Raw genomic sequence first — 23,153 nt, 5'->3', positions numbered from 1 at the left:
TTGTACTGCTTGAAAAATATGTTTATTTAAAAAACACACATAAGTAGGGTGAAAACTGTTTCAGTAAACAATAAATTCACATTTTACACATGAAAATATTACAAAATAACAATCTGGTGACTACTACAGTGTTTTTTCAATTGTTGGGACTGAGGCCATTTTCATCCGGCATCCACAGCAATCAAAAAACCAATTTTTTTGGTAATCCTGGAAAGTTCAAATGACATTGTTACCAAAGTAAAGGGGTCCAGCCACCTCTCCTCATCATTCTAGTATTCATTTTTGAGATACATTTACTCTAAGCTGCTTAATTCTGTTTGTTGCAGTGGCAGTATGTGATGACTTTTACCTACTATCTGTGAAAGCACATTATAATCACAGTTCACTTGAGTGAACTCCATGTAATCCAAATAAGTCTCAAATTCGGTACTTAATTTCTAATTAGAAATTAGAAATTAAGGCTTCATTGTACCTAGGATATATTATCTGTTTCTCATTGTTTGTATAACAATTAAATTTTACTGCTAAACCTATGAGAAGCAAGCCATTCTAAGGCTTAAACCTGCCCTATCATGCATACACTCTTGATTTTTTTCACATGCTGTCATTACCCAGCAATAAGTTGACTGCACCAAACAATAACCCCTTTAGCCTCTACCTCATTCTTTAAGTGTTTGCTCTGTTTAGTATCAGCTGTACAGATGAGGGCAACTGTTCTTCTGGTTATATTCCAGATCACGTTCTCTCATTTCTTCATATGCTACTTATTTACAATGTAGGTAGCATAAACCTTAATTGTCTTATGGGATGGGTATGAAGCTCACTACGAAAGCAATTCAAAGTACTTCTGCTGCACATTTAAGTCTGGTGAACACACCCCACAGGCTACATGCTTTGTTCTTGTGGAAAAGTAGCACATATGGGGATGCTACAAATTTTTTCTAGGGTACACCTAGCAGCAATCACTCAATCCATTCTGTTCAATTCCAGAGTATGACCTCAGCAGGGCTGAAGGAAAGAGAATATACCATGCAGGATGTGACCACAGGCCTGAGTATTTCAGAGTGCACAACTTATTTTTCTTTGAAATTACTTTTGCACATTTCCTCCCACAATAGCAATAAAAAAAACCCATGCTGTACTTCAAATTTTATTTAGACAGACTGTGGGATTGCTCTTCTAAACCAATATCTAGAGTTTAACTTTAGATTATAATCTATGTAGGGATGTCAAATGAAATCCAGGATGGCAGATTTGCTAGCCTTAACATTGGCTCTCTCTTATAATGTTTGTTGTCAACAGGGGATCTGTCTTTGAGACACCTTGTTTCTCTCAGGCCAATGAAGGCAGTAACAGAACATCATGGAAAATCCATACTAGAAAAATACATTATGTTTCCATTTCCTGAAAATGATAGTGCATTTTATACAGATACTGGAACATCTCAAAGTAATGCTGAATTCCTAAATGACCCAGCTGTAGCCAATTTCAAAACTAGCACTTCTGGCACACAAGTCTGATTGTCTCTTGCCAGACAACTTTCAAAAGACACTAAAGCAGTTAGTGTTCTAGGTTGATACAGCTCTGGAAACTATGCTTGTTGTCAAATACCAGACCTCAAATGGTTAAGTCACAGAACTCAGAGAAGCATTTCTTCTTTCCTGCTCTTCAGTTAACAGGCATTTTAGGTCATGAACTCTAAAACACTAAACAGCTCCTGGTGTGGAAGTTGCAAAAGGAGCTAAAAAGTTTAATTACATAAGCCAACTTAATTTCCCACATACTAGTTGGCCCATGGTATTGTGATCAGCAGAGACCACAGATATAGTCAATTGATTATTATTTTTTCTTTGAGATTAGAACCTCAAGTAGTGAACTAATGCATTTCACTTTTAATTTGACAAAGCCTAAGACACAAGTTTTCAAAGTCCCTAAGAAGTAAAACTAATAATGTAGCTACCTCTGAATTCAAGAAGAAAGGCACTTTTATGGAAGCAGTCACCATTCCAAAAAGATTACTTTTGTGTCAAAAGAGCACCTCATGCCTAGCAATTACAAAGTGCTGATAATTACCTAATAGATGGTTACAAAGCATATTCCAGCTGTTAAAAAGATCAGCTTCAAGTTTAAGAACTAGTAATTGTCTCTCTACTCGAAGTAATTCAGTGTCAGATACAGGTCTTGAATCCTCAGGGCTTTTCTTGCTATGAAGATAGGAAGCACATGCAATTATCTGGGGATGACTGGGGGTTCCATATAGAAACAAGTGTTAGGGAACAGACTTGCCTTTCAGAATGATCACAAAAGTGTGCTTAATGCTCCTTACTCAGAGCAGTCTTACAGTTAACTTGCCTAGTCTAAGAAAGAACACAGAAACTTCTCTTCTAAATCTAATTTACATTCTCAATTTTGTCCACTGAATGGATAATATGGCATGTTTCTTTCACACACTGCTTCTTTTAAGTAATGTGAAATCTCAGTAAGATGTAGCAGAAAACTTAAAGTTACATCATAATCCATACAGAAACTAATGGAATTAGATATAGAAAATAGACTCCTAATGTCTTAACTGAGCCTTTTTGGTGCCAGTTCTGTTAGAACATAGAAATGCCATTCTCACCCTAAAGCATAAATCATTAAAGGGTTTGCGATGGTGCTGCTGGCGAGACAAGTAGTCTCACTCACAGCTTTTTTGTTCTCTAAGTAGCATATTCACTGAGCATGTACCTCACAGTTTAAGACAGGTTATGGATTAAGAGATTACCTTGATCTAGTCCTTCGGGTCTTTTCCTTTTTAAATTTAAAACTGTATTTTGTTGCTCCTTTAGAGCTTCTGCAGGACAGTTGGGTCTTGGCAGTTGGTTCCCTGGAGTGGGTCCTGGTCGGTTACTGAAATACTTGTGTTTTAATGCCTTAATGGAGGGAAAAATAAGTGATGAGTACAACATGTAGCCAGATTACGCAGGAGAAAAATTAGAGAGGCTAAGGCCCAGCTAGAACTTAAGCTGCCACTTCCGTGAAAGATAACAAAAAGCACTTTTATAAATTTATCAATGCTAAAAAGAAGGGCAAGAAGAGCCTCCACTGCTTACTGGACCAGGAAGGGAACACTTTAACTGATGACTGGACCAGGAGGGGAACACTATAACTGATGACGAGGAAAAGGCCAAGGTTCTGAATGCCTTCTTCACCTCAGTTTTTAACAGTAAGGAGGAAGGAGGAGGCAAGTGGCCTCTTGAACTGGGGGATGGGGTCAGGGAGCAGTGTGTTCCCCTGGAAATTCATGAGGAATTAGTTCAGGACCTGCTGAGCCATCTGGACACCCACAAGTCCATGGGACCAGATGGGATCCATCCCAGGGTGCTGAGACAGCTGGCAGCTGAGCTGGCCAAGCTGCTCTCCATCATTTTCCAGCAGTCCTGGCTCACCGGAGAGGTCCCAGGAGACTGGAAAATGGCCAACGTGGTCCCCATCCACAAAAAGGGTAGGATGGAGGAACCTGGGAACTATAGACCTGTCAGCCTGACCTCAGTGCCAGGGAAACTGATGGAGCAGGTTATCTTGGGGGCAATAACTGCGCACCTGAGGGATGGCAAAGGGCTCAGGTCCAGCCAACATGGATTTAGGAAGGGCAGATCCTGCCTCTCCAACCTGATGTGTTTCTATCATCAGGTGACCCGCTTGGTGGATGTGGGGAGGCCTGTGGATGTGGTCTATCTGGACTTCAGCAACGCCTTTGACACTGTCCCCCACAGCAAACTGCTGGCTAAGCTGTCAGCCCATGGCTTGGATGGCAACACTGTGCTGGGTTAGGAACTGGCTGGAGGGCCGGACCCAGAGAGTGGTGGTGAATGGTGCCACATCCAGCTGGCGGCCAGTCACTAGTGGTGTCCCTCAGGGATCAGTGCTGGGCCCCATCCTCTTTAACATCTTCACAGATGATCTGGATGAGGGCATGGAGTCAGTCATCAGCAAGTTTGCAGGTGACACCAAGCTGGGGGCAGATGTGACTGGGTTGGAGGGCAGAAGGGCTCTGCAGCGGGACCTTGACCACCTGGACAGATGGGCAGAGTCCAATGGGATGGGGTTCAATAGCTCCAAGTGCAGGGTGCTGCACTTTGGCTACAACAACCCCATGCAGAGATACAGGCTGGAGTCGGAGTGGCTGGAGAGCAGCCAGACAGAGAGGGATCTGGGGGTACTGATTGACACCCGCCTGAACATGAGCCAGCAGTGTGCCCAGGTGGCCAAGAGAGCCAGTGGCATCCTGGCCTGCATCAGGAATGGTGTGGTCAGCAGGAGCAGGGAGGTCATTCTGCCCCTGTACTCTGCACTGGTTAGACCTCACCTTGAGTACTGTGTTCAGTTCTGGGGCCCTCAGTTTAGGAGGGACATTGAGATGCTTGAGCGTGTCCAGAGAAGGGCGATGAGGCTGGTGAGAGGCCTTGAGCACAGCCCTACGAGGAGAGGCTGAGGGGGCTGGGATTGTTTAGCCTGGAGAAGAGGAGGCTCAGGGGTGACCTTATTGCTGTCTACAACTACCTGAGAGGTGGTTGTAGCCAGGAGGAGGTTGCTCTCTTCTCTCAGGTGGCCAGCACCAGAACAAGAGGACACAGCCTCAGGCTGCGCCAGGGGAAATTTAGGCTCGAGGTGAGGAGAAAGTTCTTCACTAAGAGAGTCATTGGACACTGGAATGGGCTGCCTGGGGAGGTGGTGGAGTCGCCGTCCCTGGAGCTGTTCAAGGCAGGATTGGACGTGGCACTTGGTGCCACGGTCTAGCCTTGAGCTCTGTGGTAAAGGGTTGGACTTGCTGATCTGTGAGGTCTCTTCCAGCCCTGATGATACTGTGATACTGTGATACTGTGATGTCAGAACATTATTTATATAGAGCTTAGAAAGAAATAAAGCAATTGCAATTGGGACTTCAGAACTACTTGAACATTTTTGTTACTCTCGCTAGTGTAAGTCACATACCAATTCAATGCCAGCTATAAATCAAGCCAATACAGTAAGTGCAAGTTGTTTCCTGCCTTACACTGTAGCATTGTCAATAAAAATGCTAGACCATAAAAATCACGTATCATCAATAGTCAAGCCACAATCCTATAATATGACCAATAACGTGACTTTGTACTTACAAACCAGTAACGTTATGTCCCAAACATAGCAAAACTAATTTGGAAACTTACACTTCAATTTCTTAAAAATGGCAACTAAAAGACTTGAATGTGCTCTGAAAAAATCCTCCATTAAAAAGATACATAACACAAGCACTAATTCTCTGGACTGGGATCTGCTTTGTCTAACAAGTAATGAGGGAGTAGAGACAGCTTTTTCTTAACATGATTTCCTAAGAATGAAGGATGACAGAAACAGTTTGGAAACTGCTAGCTGCTGTATGTTCCTCATAGCAGAAGTCAGTATTCTGAACTGAATTAACATCCTGTGGAATGTTGTGAAGTCCTTTATTTCTCCCCATCAAGGAGTAATGAAATTGAGATCTGTTTCACCCAAGTATAAGGGAAAAGGAGATTTAAATCAGACTGCTGGCTTGAATCACTACAGGATTTTGTATTATAAGAAATGAAAAAAGTAAATTAAATTGAAGAAGATTTTGAATGAAAAACTTTCAAACTCAGGGAGTAAGGCATGCTGTGTTAAGACAATGTTCAAGCTTTAGGTGACTGAATTTTGACTATCAAGTATTACGACTGAAGGCCACGACTCATACATTTCAGTTGTCTGCCTTTGCTCTGCACTGGGAATCAAGATGATCAGCAAGCATTATTAATAGCTTTTAGCGTTCCATCTATAAAACACTGGGAATAAGTTTCTAGTATTTAACATCCAGAGCTATATGACATTTCATTTCAAGAGTGGTTTACTAGCTTTAAAATACTTTTACTATACACTAACAGTAGGTTTATGAACATCAGGAAATAACACAAGTATACTGTACCTGAGTAGCTGTAACTCTAGTGCAAGGATTAAATGTGAATAAGCCTTGCAGAAGACTGAGCAAATCATCACCAGCTGCACTGAAGATATGTTGAAGGGGTGTTCCAGGGAAAGACTTAAATGTGACATAATCTGGAAGACTTGTCATTCCCTACAAAAGCCACAGATCGAACATACTTTTGTTAAGTTCAAAAGAGTTCAGCATTTCACAAACTTCACACAGTTATCTTTCAAGATAAATTATTTATCTTTAAAAATTTTGCCTCACTTGGTCATCAAAATCTTAAAATAAATTTGAAGGATTTTTAAAAAAAATAACTGTTGTAACTGTTTTACACTTTAATTCCAAGCAGTATGTCCTTCCCTTGCTTTAGCGATGACCAGTCTAAAAGGAAGCATCTAGCAAAGAAATTAAGTACAATGCAAACTTATAGCAGGTGCAGGCAAATCAAGTAAGGGTTTTCTTCTGTGAACTGATATGGCAAAAGAGACAAGCTTCACAAAAGAGCCAGTCTGCAATTTCACCACGTTAATAATACTGTCCTTCAAGTTCATCACACAATTGGAGCTACTTTTGAAAAGCACAATTGAAACTTTACCTAGGGAGCAAGGGAAGGAAGGAAAGTTGGCCAAGCAGGCAGATTAATTCCCTCCTTTTTTCCTCCTGTAGCTAAGAAACCAATCCATTGTATTCAAATTCTATCACAAAAATTATCTTGTAACTGTCAATTATCAAAACACAATATTTTAACAGTGTTTCAATTATTTTAAACCTCTATTCCTTACCTTCAGTAATTCTATCCAAGCAAAATAAAATATTCACACCCCCAGTGATAGAACTGTAAAGGTCTCTAATCTTGGAAAGCATAGACATTCACCTTAATCTGAGAATGTATCATCTCTGTCATGATAGCAAGTCTCCTTTCCTTTCCTCACCTGTATCTTAACTCTTCCTCTCCAAAGACAGCAGAAACAGGACTGTGAACAACCTTTGTTTCATTTAGACTCCTGGAACAACAACACATTCAACTGTAGCCAAACACTGTGCTGTCTCCCTACAAAAAGAATTAGTTCAAGTGCAGCAGGGTACTAGGTCTGGAAGAGAGGACTCTTGCAGCTGCCTGTGTTCAAGATGTGCCGGCATGCACAGAAAAATCAGAGCACCTCATGGTCCCCTGGTGGCAAAATTTGCCCAAGAAAAGTTTGATAAGCAGCTGGAAGGTGAGGTGGATCGGTAAATGGATCAACAACAGAGCTGGGAGAGCTGTAATCAGTAGTGCAGAGTCTGCCTGTTGTCAGTGGTGTTCCCCAAGGATCAGTACTGGGTCCAGTTTTGCTCAGTATCTTCATCACTGACCTGGATGAGGGAATTGAATGTACACTCAGCAAATTCACTGATGATACAAAACTGGGGGCAGGGGTGGCTGATACAGTGGAAGGCTTTGCTGCCATCCAGCAAGATCTGGGCAGAGGCAAATCTCACAGACTTCAATAAGGACAAGTGCAGAGTCCTGCATCTGGAGAGGAGTTACAGCACTCACCAGTACAGACTAGGGATTGTTCTGCTGGAAAGCAGCTCGATGGAGAAAGATCTTGGAGTCCTAGTGGACAACAAGTTCTCCATGGGACAGCAATGTGGCCAAGAGGACCAATGGCATCCTGGAGTGCATTAAGAAATATGTATTCAGGTCTAAGGAGGTTCTTCTCCCTCTCTTCTCTGCCATGGTGACACCTCACCTGGACTACTGTGTCCAGTTCTGGGCTATGCAATTCGAGATAGGGATCTGATGGAGAGAGTCCAACAAGAGAAACAAGACAATGGTTGAACTGAACATCTCTGCTATGATGAAAGACTGAGGGACCTGGGGCTGTTTAGTCTTGAGGAGAGAAGGCTGAGAGAGGATCTTATCAACATCTATAGCTATCTCAGGGATGGATGTCAAGACGAAAGTGTCAGCCTCTTTTTGGTGGTGCTTAGTGATGGCACAATGAACAAGGGGTACAAAGCTGGGACACAGGAGGTTTCACCTCAAGATGAGAAGACTTTTTATGGTGAGGGTGACAGAGCCCCGAGACAGACTTTCCAAAGTCACCTAGATGCACTCCTGTGTGGGCTGCCCTAGGTGATCCTGCTTTGGCAAAGACTCAATCTCTGAAGGTCCCTTCCAACCTCTAACATTGTGTGAAAGCTTTATACACTGACCAAGAAGACTGGGAAGGAAATATTTGGTTTTATCTAGATTCAAATGAGGATACATCAAATTCTTAAAGCCTAACTAGACTTAAGAATCCTGTCAACTAAAACTGGGTAGGATGCTGAGAGGTGTCACAATTATCTCCACCCATTCACAAATACACACCTAGCCAAATTAAGCAAGTGCTACCACTGATTTGTTACTACGGATACTTAAGCTGGCTTGCAAATACATCAGAGAGATACCATTCAAATTTCACAATCAGAAGGCTAGATCCTCCCTTCAGGCTTTGGAATCCAACTAAAAAACTATGAAGACTTGTGTCAGCTACTGAAATAGACAAATCAGCAGGAATAATAAACTCCAGTAATCACAGTACCAGAGATCAAACAAATCCTGGAAAGTGGTGTTTTGTGGTTTGTTTGGTTTTTTTTTACATTAAGCCAAATACAGTTGCATGAGTCCTTTTCAGGATGTCTCCCACCTTTAAGAGGACATGGAACATCTTACCTCTTAATCTAGTTGTTACCCTTATCTTGAGTGGCTTCACATTTGTTTTAATTGTCATATTAAAAAAAAGCAAATGCTTGGAATTTCAGCCCACATTGTTCTGATGGTTTCTTGGCACAATATCTTATTGTCTGTATTGCCTCAATTTTAACCCTTCAGCACTCCATGACCAGACTTCTCTCCATACCTCATACTCCCAGTGAGGTGTATAGTGTCAGCATTGGTCTTGACCTTATGATGCTGCCATGGCAAGACACCACACAGTTGTATAAATAAGGGGTGAAAATGTGGGGCTAGTATTGCCATATATGGTATCTCCTCCATATGGTGACCACATACCTTATATGGCTATAGCTTCATTTCATGATTGCACACAATAGTGCAGCATTCAAGCACCATTCATACATAAGAAACCTGGCACACAGGGAGAGCAGGAGTGGGATGGAAAAACTGGTTAGGAACTCTGGAGAGTGTGTCCACAACTCAACTACAAAAGAAGACACTCTGATCATGGAATTCAAGATCCCCATGTCCACCAGTTGGTCCAAGTGACTCATCAGAAGTTATGCCCTGCTTCCTGTAAGCCTGCCTGATGATGGTTATGTAGGGCACTGTGTGCCCTGGCACTAAGTTTGGCCTGGTATTACCTAATAAATGAATTTACTGTCATCACAACGAAGATGACTGTACTAATTTGTATTTGTTACACTACTGTTACTCTGCTTATCCCTAAAGTTTTTGGTTTGGTGTTTCTTACTGTATCCCAAAACTGTACGTTAACCAGGTCAACTTAAGCCTCTCCAACTTTACACCAACAGCCACAGAAAACTGTGAGGACATACAGAAATGAAAATTCTTCATTTCTTTATTGTTGCTTCATGTGAATAGCACTGCTATATTGACTAGAGATTTGCCAAGAGGAACAATAAATCTCAGCTTCTTACCCTCTGCTTTGTGAGCTCAGACAGGTGTCTTCTGAAAAATCAACTCAAGTATTCTGAAATACTCTTTAATTTCAAAAGCTAAAATAGCAGATCAGGTTAAACTAAGATCAGTCTGTTAAACAAAAAGACTCACAGGCCACTGTTCTTCTGTTGGAGTGCCCAGTGCTTCAAATATCTTTGTCAGCTGGTCAAGATCAGAGTCTCCAGGCAAAAAAGGAACCTGGAAGAAGGCAAGCAAATTTAATTTGATTAAATTAACTTCTGAACTTCAGTTCTAGAGAGGAGTTTTGATCTCTTCCTCTGCCAGCAAAATGATGAATATTTGAAATTTTCCAGTGAAGTTCAAATAGTTTCTGAAGGTTTCTCACAACCTATGCTTGATATCATTGACTTGATAGCAGAGAGAGAAGCGTAACATTAAACAAATACACAATATAGAATAAGAGGGAGGGTTTTACATCTCAGTTTCCAGTTCAGAGTCAGTTGGTCAGTGATTTTTCCATTACCTGAAGTAAGGCATTAATACATTTAAAATTAACTGTAACTGGATTACAGAAGCAGCAGTTCATCTGATGGAATGGTATCACACAACGATGGAGATAGTGACCCACTAGGACAGAAACTCCCTTACCATTGCCACGCCTCATTTAAACAAAGTAGAGGGGAGAAAAGCAGGGAGAAAAGCACTTCAACTCGTAGCTTGTGTGTCAGGCACACAGTATGGGAAAGAATGAATTTTGTGACCAAAGCAAAATTATGAAGAATTAGAGGCGGTAGTTAACTAAGTAGGACAGAAAGGCCATAATGAATATAACTACTATGCATGACACTAAATTTTGGTGTCAAAGCCTCCTGAACAAACTACTTCTGTAATGCTCCACAAACTTTCATTGTCTCTCAACCCAGCACACTTCAGAAGGGATAGATACTTAAAACTATCACAGGAATAAAACTGAACAATAAAACATTTTATGCTTTTTGAGAAACTAAAGAATCAACAATTCAACAATTTATTTGCTTTCTGAGTTTCCTGAAGAATAGCCACTTTTAGCATTTTTCAGGCATATTTATGTACGTATCAATAGTGCTGCTTAAACAGGCACTGGACACTTCCATTTCTGAACTGCCAGCCAAATTGTACCAGCACCCAGGCAAGAAGGTTTCTTTCCAGTTGTTTTCAGACGGATCAGTTCAGTCTAGTTCATTACATTTAAACCACCCAGAAGCCACTCAAGGAAGGTTAAGTTGTACTGCAGGTTACTTCATGCTTTCAGCTCTGTTTGGGTCCCTACCCTCTATTCATACCTCACAGTATGTCTTCTTCAAAGAACTGCATAATAAATTGTCTGCTTAAGTAGAACGTACTTAAGGACCACTATGCCTGTGGCACATACTTAGGACTGACAAAGACTTATTCTGATGTTAACCTTCAGCTCCAGTCCAATATTGTTAACTAATCACTGCTTAGGAAAACATCAATTCATTACAAATAAATCCACAATTAAGGTACTGATGACAGTTATTTACAGTTACTGAGGAACAAAAAGGGACAAAGCATATATGTATATATGATGTCATATTTCTAGAAGGACAGGAAATTAAATTGACAGAAGACTACAAAGGATGTGAAAGAATAACACTTAAGGGGACTGGAAGAGTTATCTACTTAACCTTCCCCAAGAGAAGACTGACAATTTGCTGCAATTTTTTAACTCAGCCATTTTAAAAGACCTCCAATGAGTATGGTGCTTATAGATCCTCAAGTCTATTCCATGACTTCATTTTCTTTCCAGTTAGAAAGCTCTTTCCCCCTCCTCTTCTTCCTTTCCTAAATAGCCTGAATTTGCTGGCTGCTGTTAGCCCGAGAAAGTCAACATATGAGGTTGCAATGCACTGTAGAGTAAATATAAAATGCTTACATTGGAAGACTTACCCTGAGGAGCAATTCAGCTAAAATACAACCAACAGCCCACATATCAACACCCACACCATACATTCTAGCACCAAACAATAGTTCTGGGGCTCGATACCACCTGAAAGAAAACATATTTTGGGAAATTCATCTTGCTTTACTCATTGCTATATATGGTAGCAATGCAAGATCTTAAAAAAAAAGAAAAAGCTTCTGCCTATGTATTTTCCAGATGCTGAAGACCTGCACTCTACCCTGTAGAGGGTTTTGTTTAAGACCAAGCACTCACCACCGAATCACATATATAATCACAAATTAACTAGTTTCAGCTGAGTTGAATAACAAGCAGCAGAACTGTAGAACTGCAAAGAAAAAAAGTACTTAACACAGGTTTGCATGTTATAAACCATTTTCTTTCTAAACTTTGCAGAAAAAGAGATACATTTCCTTCTGGGTTCAAAAAATCTCCATACCAACAGATGTAAGTGTAGAGACTAGTTTTATGCAAAATGAACCTTGACAACAACTTAAAATAGTTGCTTCCATGACTTAAGAACAAACACATTTAATGTAATGATCTGATACATGCTGAATCTGAGACTAATGCAGCATTTTTGCTTTTTGAATAAAATTATTCAAAGAAACCAGCTTTGCCTGAACAGACGAAAGGAAACACCTGGTGGATTTTGCACTCCTGTTTTTTTAAAGAACATCCCAGTTAAACATTCCATACATAGCATTAATAAATATTGTAATTGTTTCTAATTGTTTCAAGCTTTTGTCTCATAACAGGTAACTATGAGTAGCGAAAAAAAAAGGTTTCTAACTTTCACAATTAAAATAGTAACTTCTTTGCTCAGAAAGCCCAGCAGATACATATTATTCCCATGTGTTTCTAAACATAACCCAGAATCATAACCCAGAACAAACCCCATGGCTACATATCCTGGCAGTTCTTCTGAGGATTTTACTAATAATGCATTCTGGTCTTTTCTTCATGAGGCTTTTGTGTCTTGAGCACCTCACTTAAGTCGAACTTCAAACATGTTGATTTGACACGACATACTTCAAGAAACACTGCAGTACAACTACACAGCCACTGCTTAAGAAACAAAATAGAAATGTCTTACCTTGTTACTACCTGGTGTGTATAAACTCTATTTGGGCTCCCAAAAGACTTTGCCAAGCCAAAGTCAGCCAATTTTAAAACTCCATTTTCATCTAACAATAAATTATTTGGTTTAAGATCCTATCAGAATGGAAAGCAAAGAAAGAATTCAGTATCACAGTATCGTGTCATTGTTAAAAAAAAATCAGATCCATAACAGCAGGCATGCTGTAAGAGTATTCTGAAATGCACACTTTTGATCCTACTCTAAGTCTACATTCTGTGGGGAAAGAAATATAAAAGCAAAACAGAAAATAAGTATTTCATCACAGATGACCAATTTGAACATTGCATTAAACTGCAGTTTTCAAAAAGCACCGCCTCTTTACAAGCATTAGTTTAGCTGCAGTTCTGTCTTTACTGAATAGTTGCTAAATGAATAATAGGAAGACTTTGCAAGTGTTTCAAAGAGGAAAGAAAAATTTGGAAGCAATAAAATGGCATTTTAACAGATGAAGGAAAGAGGAGGGGGGGGGGAAAGGCATACAAACAATGCTATGGAAAGAATTTACAACCTCTCACAGGCATGGTAATAGCCAGTCTCTAAGCAACAGTCACCTTGGACAGAAAAATAGCACCTTCATCCTCTACTGATTTTTACTGCCAAGTATGGCATAACTGAACATGTAATATCCCTCTGACCAACTTGGGTCAGATCTTCCCACTTTCTCCACAGCCCCAGCCTTCTTCTGGGATGAGGGCAAAGTGGAAAAATCAGAAAGCTTTGACAGAGCCTAAACACTGTTTAGCAATAGAGCATGGTGTGTTGCCAAACCAGTTTAGCCACAAATCCAGAACATGGCACCATGCAGGCTGTTGCAGAAAGTTACATCAACCACAGCCAAAGCCAGTTCAGTGCTAATCAAAGCCACACAGAACTTGCTACACTTTTATATAAATATCTAAATTATACCCACAGCAGTAATTATCTCCTGGCACTGCTGTTATCTATTGTCTCTCCAAAACAGCCAGCATAACTGTTTATGCACTAAGAATGCCTGACCTTTAAAACTATCTTTATTAGACTTTAGACCTAAATTCTAGCAAATACGTCTTTTGTTTCAACATAAAGGTTGTCAATTTAGTACATACTCTGTGCAGAATCCAGTGCTGGTGTAAGTATTCTAATCCTTGAAGTGTCATCAACATATATGCCTTGATGTGAGACTGTGTCAACACAATACTAGGATCCTTTATGATAACCTGTGAAATGTTAAATTGGTAGAAAAGCTTATCATGCAAGATTAATTTACATCTATTCTTTCAGCTCAGAAGTTATTTCATACTTTCAGAAAAAGACACATTTGTCAATCAGATTTTCTGTATCTTTCACCCCATTTCCAGAAAATTCTGTTCTGGAGATCAGAAATTGAAATGGGGAAGCCAGGTGGACTATGTCAACTTCACAGAACTAGCAAATTCTGAGAAAACCAGGAGACATGGCCACTTCATCATATTTTAACAAATTTACTTGGATTTCCCACATGCTTTGACTTTTAACATTGAAATTTTACATAAACACCCCGTTTAAAAGTGTTTTCCTGTTTGCTAGTATTACGGTCTAGCTCAGCAATAGCCTTTCCTAAGCTTTGAGTAATTTAGAAAATAGCTGTCCAAGACTACACAAAATCTAATGTATGCAGCATACACCCGATCACAACAGCCTGTGGTCCCAAATGGTGTCTTGAGTGATACCACGATACAGGTAGATGCTCTGTACACCAGAACACTATGTAGTACTAGAGTATTTTATTTGTCTTTGTACACTGTATATTTTCCAGCAGTTAAGATAAAGTGCAATGAACTAGCTTAATAACTGCATAAATTTCAATCCAGAGTAGGTGTAACATGGTGCACATACAGATCTGACATGAACTGCTGACTACTACAGTCTCCAAAACCAAAGAATCTTGCATCAAAATCATACACAAAGACTTCTGCAAAATCAAACTGACTTGAGGTGCTAGAGAATGAAATATTCTTAAGAGAATATGCTGACTTGCAAGTATCTAGCATTGGTACACTTAAACAAATTGTTCAGTTCTGTGCAATTTTAGTATCAGTTCATCATGTGGTATGCTTTAGTATCACACTTACTTGAACACACTTGCTGGTATTATGCTCAAGAATTGCACTCTGAGATGCTCATCCATGACTGAGGTTCTATGCTCTGACCAGAGTGCCAAAAAAATAACATAGTAAATATAATCTGTTTATCTTAAAGATCATGCTGACAAGTTTTCCAAACTGAAGCATTATCAGCTGACAGAAAAATTGTCAAATGATTAAAATCTTTTAGGCATGATTTTAATGAACTGAAACAATGGAACCTTCCTAATATAGCAAACAAAGGTATGCCTGTTAAACTACTGTTTCCAAAAACATTTGAAAATACTGAAACAAAAACGTCTTTAAAAAGTCTTACCTCCAGATCAGTTTCCATAAAATCAAACACCAAACTAATATTAGACTTGTGTCCAAATGCATCTAGGAGCTGTAAAACGAAGTATGTTATTAATGAAACATACTCCTACTTCCAGTTTCCTAAATGACTGCACCATCATAGTCTGCATGTGGATTTTTGGCTTGCTGAACTGTTTTCTTTTGACTTGCAGTATTCTCAGTTTTGTTTTGTGCTAGTTTGAAGCAAGCTGGAATGTTTTGGTAAAAGAACTAGATAACGGGCAGTGAAATGAAAACAATTGATGTCAACTTCTCTCACAGTCTCGCTGAGAGCTCTGGGAAGAAGAAGAAAACTTTCTCCATTTTGTTTTTCACTCTTGCTTTTGCCTTAGACCAAGACACATCTCATTAACCTTGCTCCTACTAACCTTGCTCCCTAACCTCTTGGCCACACCTCTCTTCTTCCTGAGAACTGGGGTAAGGTTGAGAGGGGCCGGGGGAGGTGTTGGGGTGGTTTGAAAGCCCCTCCTGGGGACTCAGGTTTCTGAGAGGGGAGTTGTGCTTTTGTATTGTTTATCCTTTGTATATTTCTGTATATAATTGTATATAACTGTATATATTGTAAATAGCTGCTTGTAAATTCAGCTAGCTGTAAATAAATTGCTTCATCTATATTCCCAGGGTCTGTCTGAGTTAGCTGGGGCAAATACAAAGTGTGGGGGGGCGGGGTAACCCCCAAACCGTCACATGTTTCTTTACTCAGTCCCCAAAAGAATATCCTCAACAAGTATGGTAACAACATTTCACACAATTGCCCCTCTTTCCTTGAGTAATAAAACACCAAAAATTACTAATAATTACCTTTACCAGGGTAGCTACAACAGATAATCGAATACACACCTTGTACTCTCCCCAAACTTTGTTCTACAAAACTCCTGCCCTTTCTTGAAACCACACTAAATATTCCCATGGATTCAGTTCTGTGCATCTGTTTCCTGTAAGCACACAGCACTTAAAAATTCTAAGTGCTAATTTTATCAACTGCATTTTCAAGATATTATGTGCGTATTTATCTTTGTAGGATAAATTAAACTCTGGAGTATACTCAAACAGTACTTAGGATGAAGCTGTATAATGACAAAATCAGTTTTCAATTTGATAACACAAGCATGATACTGAGTAAGAACAACAGATGATCCAGCCTGATACTCCATTCTCAGGTAGATCAGGAAGGTATAGTTTCCATGTTGTGGCTCATTCCTTACAGTGCATGTATGATGATCATGTTAACTACCCAACTGCAAGATAGTTGTTTGCATAGAGCCAGCATGGGTTTAGGAAGGGCAGATCCTGCCTTTCTAACCTGATCTCCTTCTATGATCAGGTGACCCGCTTGGTGGATGTGGGGAGGCCTGTGGATGTGGTCTACCTGGACTTCAGCAAGGCCTCTGACACTGTCCCCCACAGCAAACTGCTGGCTAAGCTGTCAGCCCATGGCTTGGATGGCAACACTCTGTGCTGGGTTAGGAACTGGCTGGAGGGCCGGACCCAGAGAGTGGTGGTGAATGGTGCCACATCCAGCTGGCAGCTGTCACTAGTGGTGTCCCTCAGGGATCTGTGCTGGGCCCCATCCTCTTTAACATCTTCATAGATGATCTGGATGAGGGCATGGAGTCAGTCATCAGCAAGTTTGCAGGTAACACTAAGCTGGGGGCAGATGTGGCTGGGTTGGAGGGCAGAAGGGCTCTGCAGCAGGACCTTGACTGCCTGGACAGATGGGCAGAGTCCAATGGGATGGGGTTCAATAGCTCCAAGTGCAGGGTGCTGCACTTTGGCCACAACAACCCCATGCAGAGATACAGGCTGGGGTCAGAGTGGCTGGAGAGCAGCCAGACAGAGAGGGATCTAGAGGTGCTGATTGATACCCGCCTGAGCATGAGCCAGCAGTGTGCCCAGGTGGCCAAGAGAGCCAATGGCATCCTGGCTTGCATCAGGAATGGTGTGGTCAGCAGGAGCAGGGAGGTCATTCTGCCCCTGTACTCTGCACTGGTTAGACCACACCTTGAGTACTGTGTTCAGTTCTGGGCCCCCCAGTTTAGGAAGGACACTGAGACGCTTGAGCGTGTCCAGAGAAGGGCGACGAGGCTGGTGAGAGGCCTTGAGCACAGCCCTACGAGGAGAGGCTGAGGGAGCTGGGATTGGTTAGCCTGGAGAAGAGGAGGCTCAGGGGTGACCTTATTGCTGTCTACAACTACCTGAGGGGTGGTTGTGGCCAGGAGGAGGTTGCTCTCTTCTCTCAGGTGGCCAGTGCCAGAACAAGAGGACACAGCCTCAGGCTGTGCCAGGGGAAATTTCGGCTCGAGGTGAGGAGAAAGTTCTTCACTAAGAGAGTCATTGGACACTGGAATGGGCTGCCCGGGGAGGTGGTGGAGTCACCGTCCCTGGGGCTGTTCAAGGCAAGATTGGACATGGTACTTGGTGCCATGGTCTAGCCTTGAGCTGTGTGGTAAAGGGTTGGACTTGCTGATCTGTGAGGTCTCTTACAACCCTGATGATACTGTGATAGTTCTTAACAACGATTGTGCTTATGTGCTTCCTCTGCAGAAACAGCTAACAGGAGATACCGTGAAGGTCAGCCTGCAGGCTTTTCTGCCTTTTGTAGTTCATACCTCTTACACACACTTTGTTTTGGTTTCAGGCCCAGATACCACTCAGCTGCTCACACAACTGCTCCCAGCAACCCTGCCCACTGATGTAGGACAGAAAGGAAAAAGTAGGAGCAAGACAGAAAACCCTCTGCGTTGAGATAAGAAGAGTTTAACAGAGAATTACAAAGAACAAATTAACAACTCACACAACAGTAAAAGTAGTAATGTATAAAGCAAGTAATATAAAAGCAACATGCTTACCCACTGCTAACCCAATGACATTTATGTTATGGAATACCCCACTGGCTGGCTCAGCTGGCTGTCCTGGGTGTGGTGTCCCCCAACTCCATGCTAAGAAAGTTAACTCTGTCATAGATGACCCCAGGACAACAGTTTTATTAGGATTACTTAGAGGAGTACAATCTTGTCTTCTGCCTGTAGTACCTGCCAGTGGACCTGCCGATATTAAACTCATCTAATTTCCTTTTTGAACTGTTGATGCTATCTGCTTCAACAACGCCTGTGTCAATATACTAAAGAAATTCACCGGAGGCTGTATCAAGCACCGTAACATCCACCTTCCCTCACCTGCACACGCAAATGTTTTTAAAACATTTCTTATTTCTAGTGGGGTTTATAAAATACCAGTTTATCAACTCAGTTTTGTGCCCAGCCTTTTTTTTTTCCAGCGTGAGGAATCCCAGACCTTATTATAAAGACGGGATTTGCCATTTTAGTTGTCTTTCTGTGCACATACTCTGACTTTGATAGCTATAGCAACCACTTGGAAATTAAATTTACAATCCAGAAGAGAACCACATTCCTATTCTGACAAAAGTGAAATGAATCAGGCAAATTTAGCACTGCCAGTCATTTGCGAGTCTATTACACACACAAAATCAGGTAATCTAAATTCTCACAAGTATCCCCACCATTAACAGGCACATAGCCCCAGGCTAAAACCAAGACAAAAACAAACAGGAAAAAACCCCACACAACTTTGCCTTTGTTGTTGAAACAGGTATTTTGCCATAAAAATTGGTTTACTGTCCATTTTAGCTGGAAAAAAAGCTCAAAACTAGGCAGCATCTCCATGATCCAACTAATTCTAAATTTCTGTTTGAACCTGCACCAAAAGTATCTGAGGACTACTTCTAGTAGTAGCACTTATTTTACTTACGCCAATAATATTTGGATGGCTTAATTCCTGTAACAATTTTATCTCCCTGAGCGCTGTTCTGTTGATTCCTACATTAAAGGAGGGGGAAAAAGAAAGTTAACAAAATTTGAAACTTTGTATTAAGCTCTACAGAAACCTCTTCTTGTTCTTGCTGACAATTTAATACAACAAAGCATATTTTCACCAATTTGCTAAATAGCAAGTACATTGCCATAGCTAAATAGGTTGCTGCAGAAAGAAAGCGGGCATGTTTTCTTTGACAGCAAGGAAATTCTACACCACAGTAATCAGATTTAGGTTACAAAGCAAAGGTTCCCCCCTTTGAGTAAAATGAGAAAGTTGTAGTAAAGGCTGAGGAAAACCAAGATCACCTTTTTCACAAGGTGCGATTTTATCTTAAGAAAAGTTACAGCTTGTAAACATACCTTAAAAATTACACCTCAATGTGTTGTAGATTCAGAGAGAGGCACACTGACAAACCTTTCTTTTCTTTTTGGTGATACCGAATTATTAAATAAGGCAATGTTTTCTATATTCATCTTGTGGCATAAAAGGTATGTTGGCAAAAACCTGCTCACTCTGGCTTGAATCCTTAATAGGCAAATCTTACAGCGGAAAATTAGGGGAGGACAGCAGCAAAGTGACTGCACTTTGGCAGTCAACTTGACTGCACTGTATCAAACCACAATTCCCAAATAGTAACAATTCCTCCTTCAAAAATACTGGTTATGCATGGCTTGTATGAAAGCTGGCTGGCAAGGAAATGCTCCTCCAGTATATTGTGCAATGCATTTCAGCTGCTTATGAGCTGAAACAGAGTGTTCTCACAAAATGTGGAATATGATTCAAGACGTATGATTCTAATAGAGAATAGGACAGAGCTAAGTGGCTTACTTCACACTCCTGTTTTGCCTACTGTAATCACCTATTCTGGAATAAAGTTGATAGTTGCTGCTTTTGGGTAGGGGAAACAGATATCATTATTTTTAATGACATCTTTGAAATTCTGCTAAACATATTATGGGCCAATAGTAATTGATGTCCTTAAAGGACATTAGTTCAGTGAAGGTCAGGTGGATCACAACTTTTTCAACAGCACAGCTGTGAGACTGCAATAAACATTCAGTTTCTCAAGAGAATTGGAGAGTTCAGAGCTAAGATTTTTCACTGGAAAGATGGTAACCTCAAGTAAGATCCCTGAAGGATGGCAGCCTAAACACATGGCACCACACAGGCTATATAAGATGACCCAGATTATTCCTTTTTTTTTTTTTTCTCACTTGCCATACCTACACCTAAGGGCACATGGCTGGTCAGAGCACACAATCCAAAGACAGCACTCTATAGAGAAACAGCTGTAGATCTACTACTTAACGTAGAAGAAACCTACACAGAGACAAGAGTTTTAAAATCCTGGGTTTAATATTTTCAGTATAAAGAAAACATGAAAACATAAATACTCTCATCTGTCTCAGATAAGGCACAAAGATGCTACAATAGAAAAAGACATTCTAAATTCTCTAAAGGTTATAATTCCATACAATACTCGTGTTTGTATTCCACCTAACTTGAGAAACTCAGTGGTCACACACTCATATCTAGACATATACTACGCATATATTTTCTGTCTGTGACATTTGGGAAGCAATCCTGTACTAAAAGTTACACTGAGAGTTGAGCTCATTTTTCTCAGCCAAGTTATAGTGTGGGAAATTATATACCAGTTTACAAAACCAAAGTAAGCAAAGCAGAGCTTCTGCAGCACAAATTTGTTTTAAAACTCACCATCTTTAGCTTCTGATCTATGTCCCAATTTAATCTGAAAAGAAATGTTTCATATTACATAAGGTTAAGCCACTTTCTGGTTAACTGATTCTATGATTTGTCCTGGCAGTAAAGGAATACATTCTTTAATATTACTCTAAAGCAGAATGAGTTTCAGTACCATGAAGAACTTCAACAGCTAGAGTTGTTTTTCAACTTAGGGTTTCTTTTCTCTCTTAATTGTCGTTACAGTATGATCTGAAAACACACATGATGCAAACTGTCAGCATAAAAAGCTTTGCAGCCACAAAGCTCTGTTATGTCAACATTGAACTTCTCCCCAGGAAGAAATAAGGGGGAAAATAACAGTTCTCTTAGATCGATTCTACTAATATTAGTATATTCTGTAAATCTGGGATGGCTTTAAATTCTTTATCTCAATCATCTACTGCCTTGAAATTTTAAAGTTCAGAATCTCACCACTGATCTTTCCAGATGACAAAAGTAAAAAGCAGTAACGCTTTTCACAACAACTGCTACTATCATAGAGAAAAAGTATCATAATGTTGAAATGGATTAGTTTTTCAAACAATTATTATTCATGTGCTTCACCTTGCCTAATAAAGTAGGGTCTTGATACAATGCACTGCAATGTGTGAGCCCTCACAAAGCACATGTAATCACCTATTTTCAGTATAAAAACTTCCTGCAATCTCTTCAGGTACCATGAAGTGGAAACACTTTATGACAACACTGACATTTCCAACATTTTGGCTCAAGTAAGTAAAGTTGCAGGTCTAAGATAACTTTCGTCATTTTTTCCCCAAAACCCACCGATTTCTTAAGTCAAGAGTAAGGAACGGGACTGAAGGAAATCCAGAATAGGAGAAGAAAACATTAAAAAACTAGAAGCCACTCTCAAGAACTAAAAACGCCTATGTTTTGAAATGCCCTTTTTTAAAAAACTAAATCCAACAATACCCAAAACTTCAACTTACAGATCAAGTATCCCTTTAGAAACTCAAAAATATAGGAAGGTGATTTAAACAAAATATTCTAGAAACAAAAATGTATATTCTCTAATTACCTATTAAATCAGTCAAAAAAAGAAGAGGCAGTTCAAGAGTAGTCAGACACTTAATCACACAACAAGAAAATATTCTGAGACTCACCTTTTTAATGGCCACGATTTGGTTGTTAGTTTTATCCCGTGCTTTATAGACAGTGGCGAACTACGGGGAAAGAGAGGCTTGCATTACTGCAAAGCGTTTGCCCCTGCCGCCCCCTCAGGGGCTCGGACGCTGCCGCGGCAGCCTAGAGCACTGCCGGCTCCGGGGCCTTCCCTTGGGAGGCCACGAGAGACTCCGCCGTCTCCGCACAACCTGCGTGTCCTGCCGTCTGCCTCCCGCCCTACCTCCGCGGCACAGCGGACAGGGCCAGCTGCGGGCAGCCTCAGGGCAGCGGCTTCCCCTTACTGCGGCCCCTTCACCGACAAGAAAGCCCTCCAGGTCTCCCACGCACGTCCCTCCTCTCGCCCCCCGGCAGCCGCTCACCTGCCCCTCCCCCAGAAAGTCGAGCTTCTCGTAGCGCTTCGCGCGCACCCGTGCATCCATCGCTGCCGCCGGGAGGGGCAAAAGGAACCAGCAGAGGCAGCGGGGCGCGGCGGCAGCGGGGCTTTAACGCCGCCAGAGCCGGGCCCCGCGCCGCTTCCGGCCCGAGAGCCAGCCCCGCCCCCGGCAGCCGCCGCCGTCACGGCGCTCCCTGCGCGCGCAGCCGCCGGCGCCTCGCGAGAGCTGCTTGTGGCCGCGCCCCCACTCCCGGTAAGGCCGCGGCGGCCAGGGAGGCGAGGGGCTGGCGGCTGAGGGTTAGCGGTGTGGCGGCGGCTCGCGTCTGGCGCGCATCCGGCGCGCATCCGTCGTCCGAGGCATGCCAAGGTGGCGGTTGTCGCCCGCTGCCCCCAGCCGCTCCCGCTCCTTCCCGCTGTGCTGCCGAAGGCCGAGGTTAAGGCCTAACCACTGCCATTTCATCAAAAAATGAGCTCCTAAATCGAGTATATGGTAGACCTCTAACTGCAGCTGGGCACACAAGTGAAACCGCTTGCGTAAATGGCTACTTCAGAGTGATGAGGGTTAACTTGGGGTTAAATAACTGTACTGGTCTTGTAAGGAGCACCAGGGATCGAGTGCGCTGTGGGGTGAAGATGGTCACTGTGAATAAACAGTGCTCACCTTGCTAGCAACTCTGTCCTTCCAGAGTGGCTGATGGATTACTGGAGAGGCCCCAGCTGACTGGAGATTGGCAAGTATACAAGAAGGGCTGGAAGGAGAACGAGCGGAACTGTAGCCCTGTCCATCTGTCCTCAGTGCAGGGGAAGGTCATAGAGCAGATCATCTTGAGTGCTATTAACACAGTACATTCAGGATAACCAGCGCGTCACATGGTCATTGGAGGAACATGAAGATACATAAGTC

The 23,153-nt window shown here is 41.6% G+C and overlaps 1 protein-coding gene across 1 annotated transcript; it reads right to left on the bottom strand.

The window, feature by feature from the left end:
- CDK7 (cyclin dependent kinase 7) lies at positions 1 to 22,411 on the bottom strand. Its single transcript, XM_064139921.1, has 12 exons — positions 22,236 to 22,411; positions 21,855 to 21,914; positions 20,704 to 20,737; positions 18,919 to 18,986; positions 15,113 to 15,181; positions 13,780 to 13,890; positions 12,650 to 12,768; positions 11,541 to 11,640; positions 9,741 to 9,827; positions 5,960 to 6,109; positions 2,765 to 2,912; positions 1 to 207 (listed from the first exon to the last, which is right to left on the bottom strand). Exons 1-12 carry the CDS (start codon positions 22,293 to 22,295, stop codon positions 182 to 184), a joined length of 1,032 nt encoding a protein of 343 aa, XP_063995991.1. The 5' UTR covers positions 22,296 to 22,411; the 3' UTR covers positions 1 to 181.
- Between the last annotated feature and the right edge of the window lie 742 nt (positions 22,412 to 23,153).

Source organism: Pogoniulus pusillus, chromosome Z (assembly GCF_015220805.1).
Source record: "Pogoniulus pusillus isolate bPogPus1 chromosome Z, bPogPus1.pri, whole genome shotgun sequence".
In the NCBI taxonomy this organism is placed as follows: Eukaryota; Metazoa; Chordata; class Aves; order Piciformes; family Lybiidae; genus Pogoniulus; species Pogoniulus pusillus.
Note: the sequence above shows the minus strand (reverse complement) of the source record. Positions and strands in the feature narration are given on the sequence as shown.

Bases quoted from the DNA above. Each gene is read 5' to 3' on its own strand.
- CDK7 (XM_064139921.1), bottom strand. From the start codon at position 22,295: ATGGATGCACGGGTGCGCGCGAAGCGCTACGAGAAGCTCGACTTTCTG. The intron at 12,769-13,779 runs GTATGTACTAAA...CCATTCTGATAG, and splicing joins AGCACTGGATTCTGCACAGA to GATCTTAAACCAAATAATTT. The intron at 2,913-5,959 runs GTACAGTATACT...CCCTCCATTAAG, and splicing joins CTAGAGTTACAGCTACTCAG to GCATTAAAACACAAGTATTT.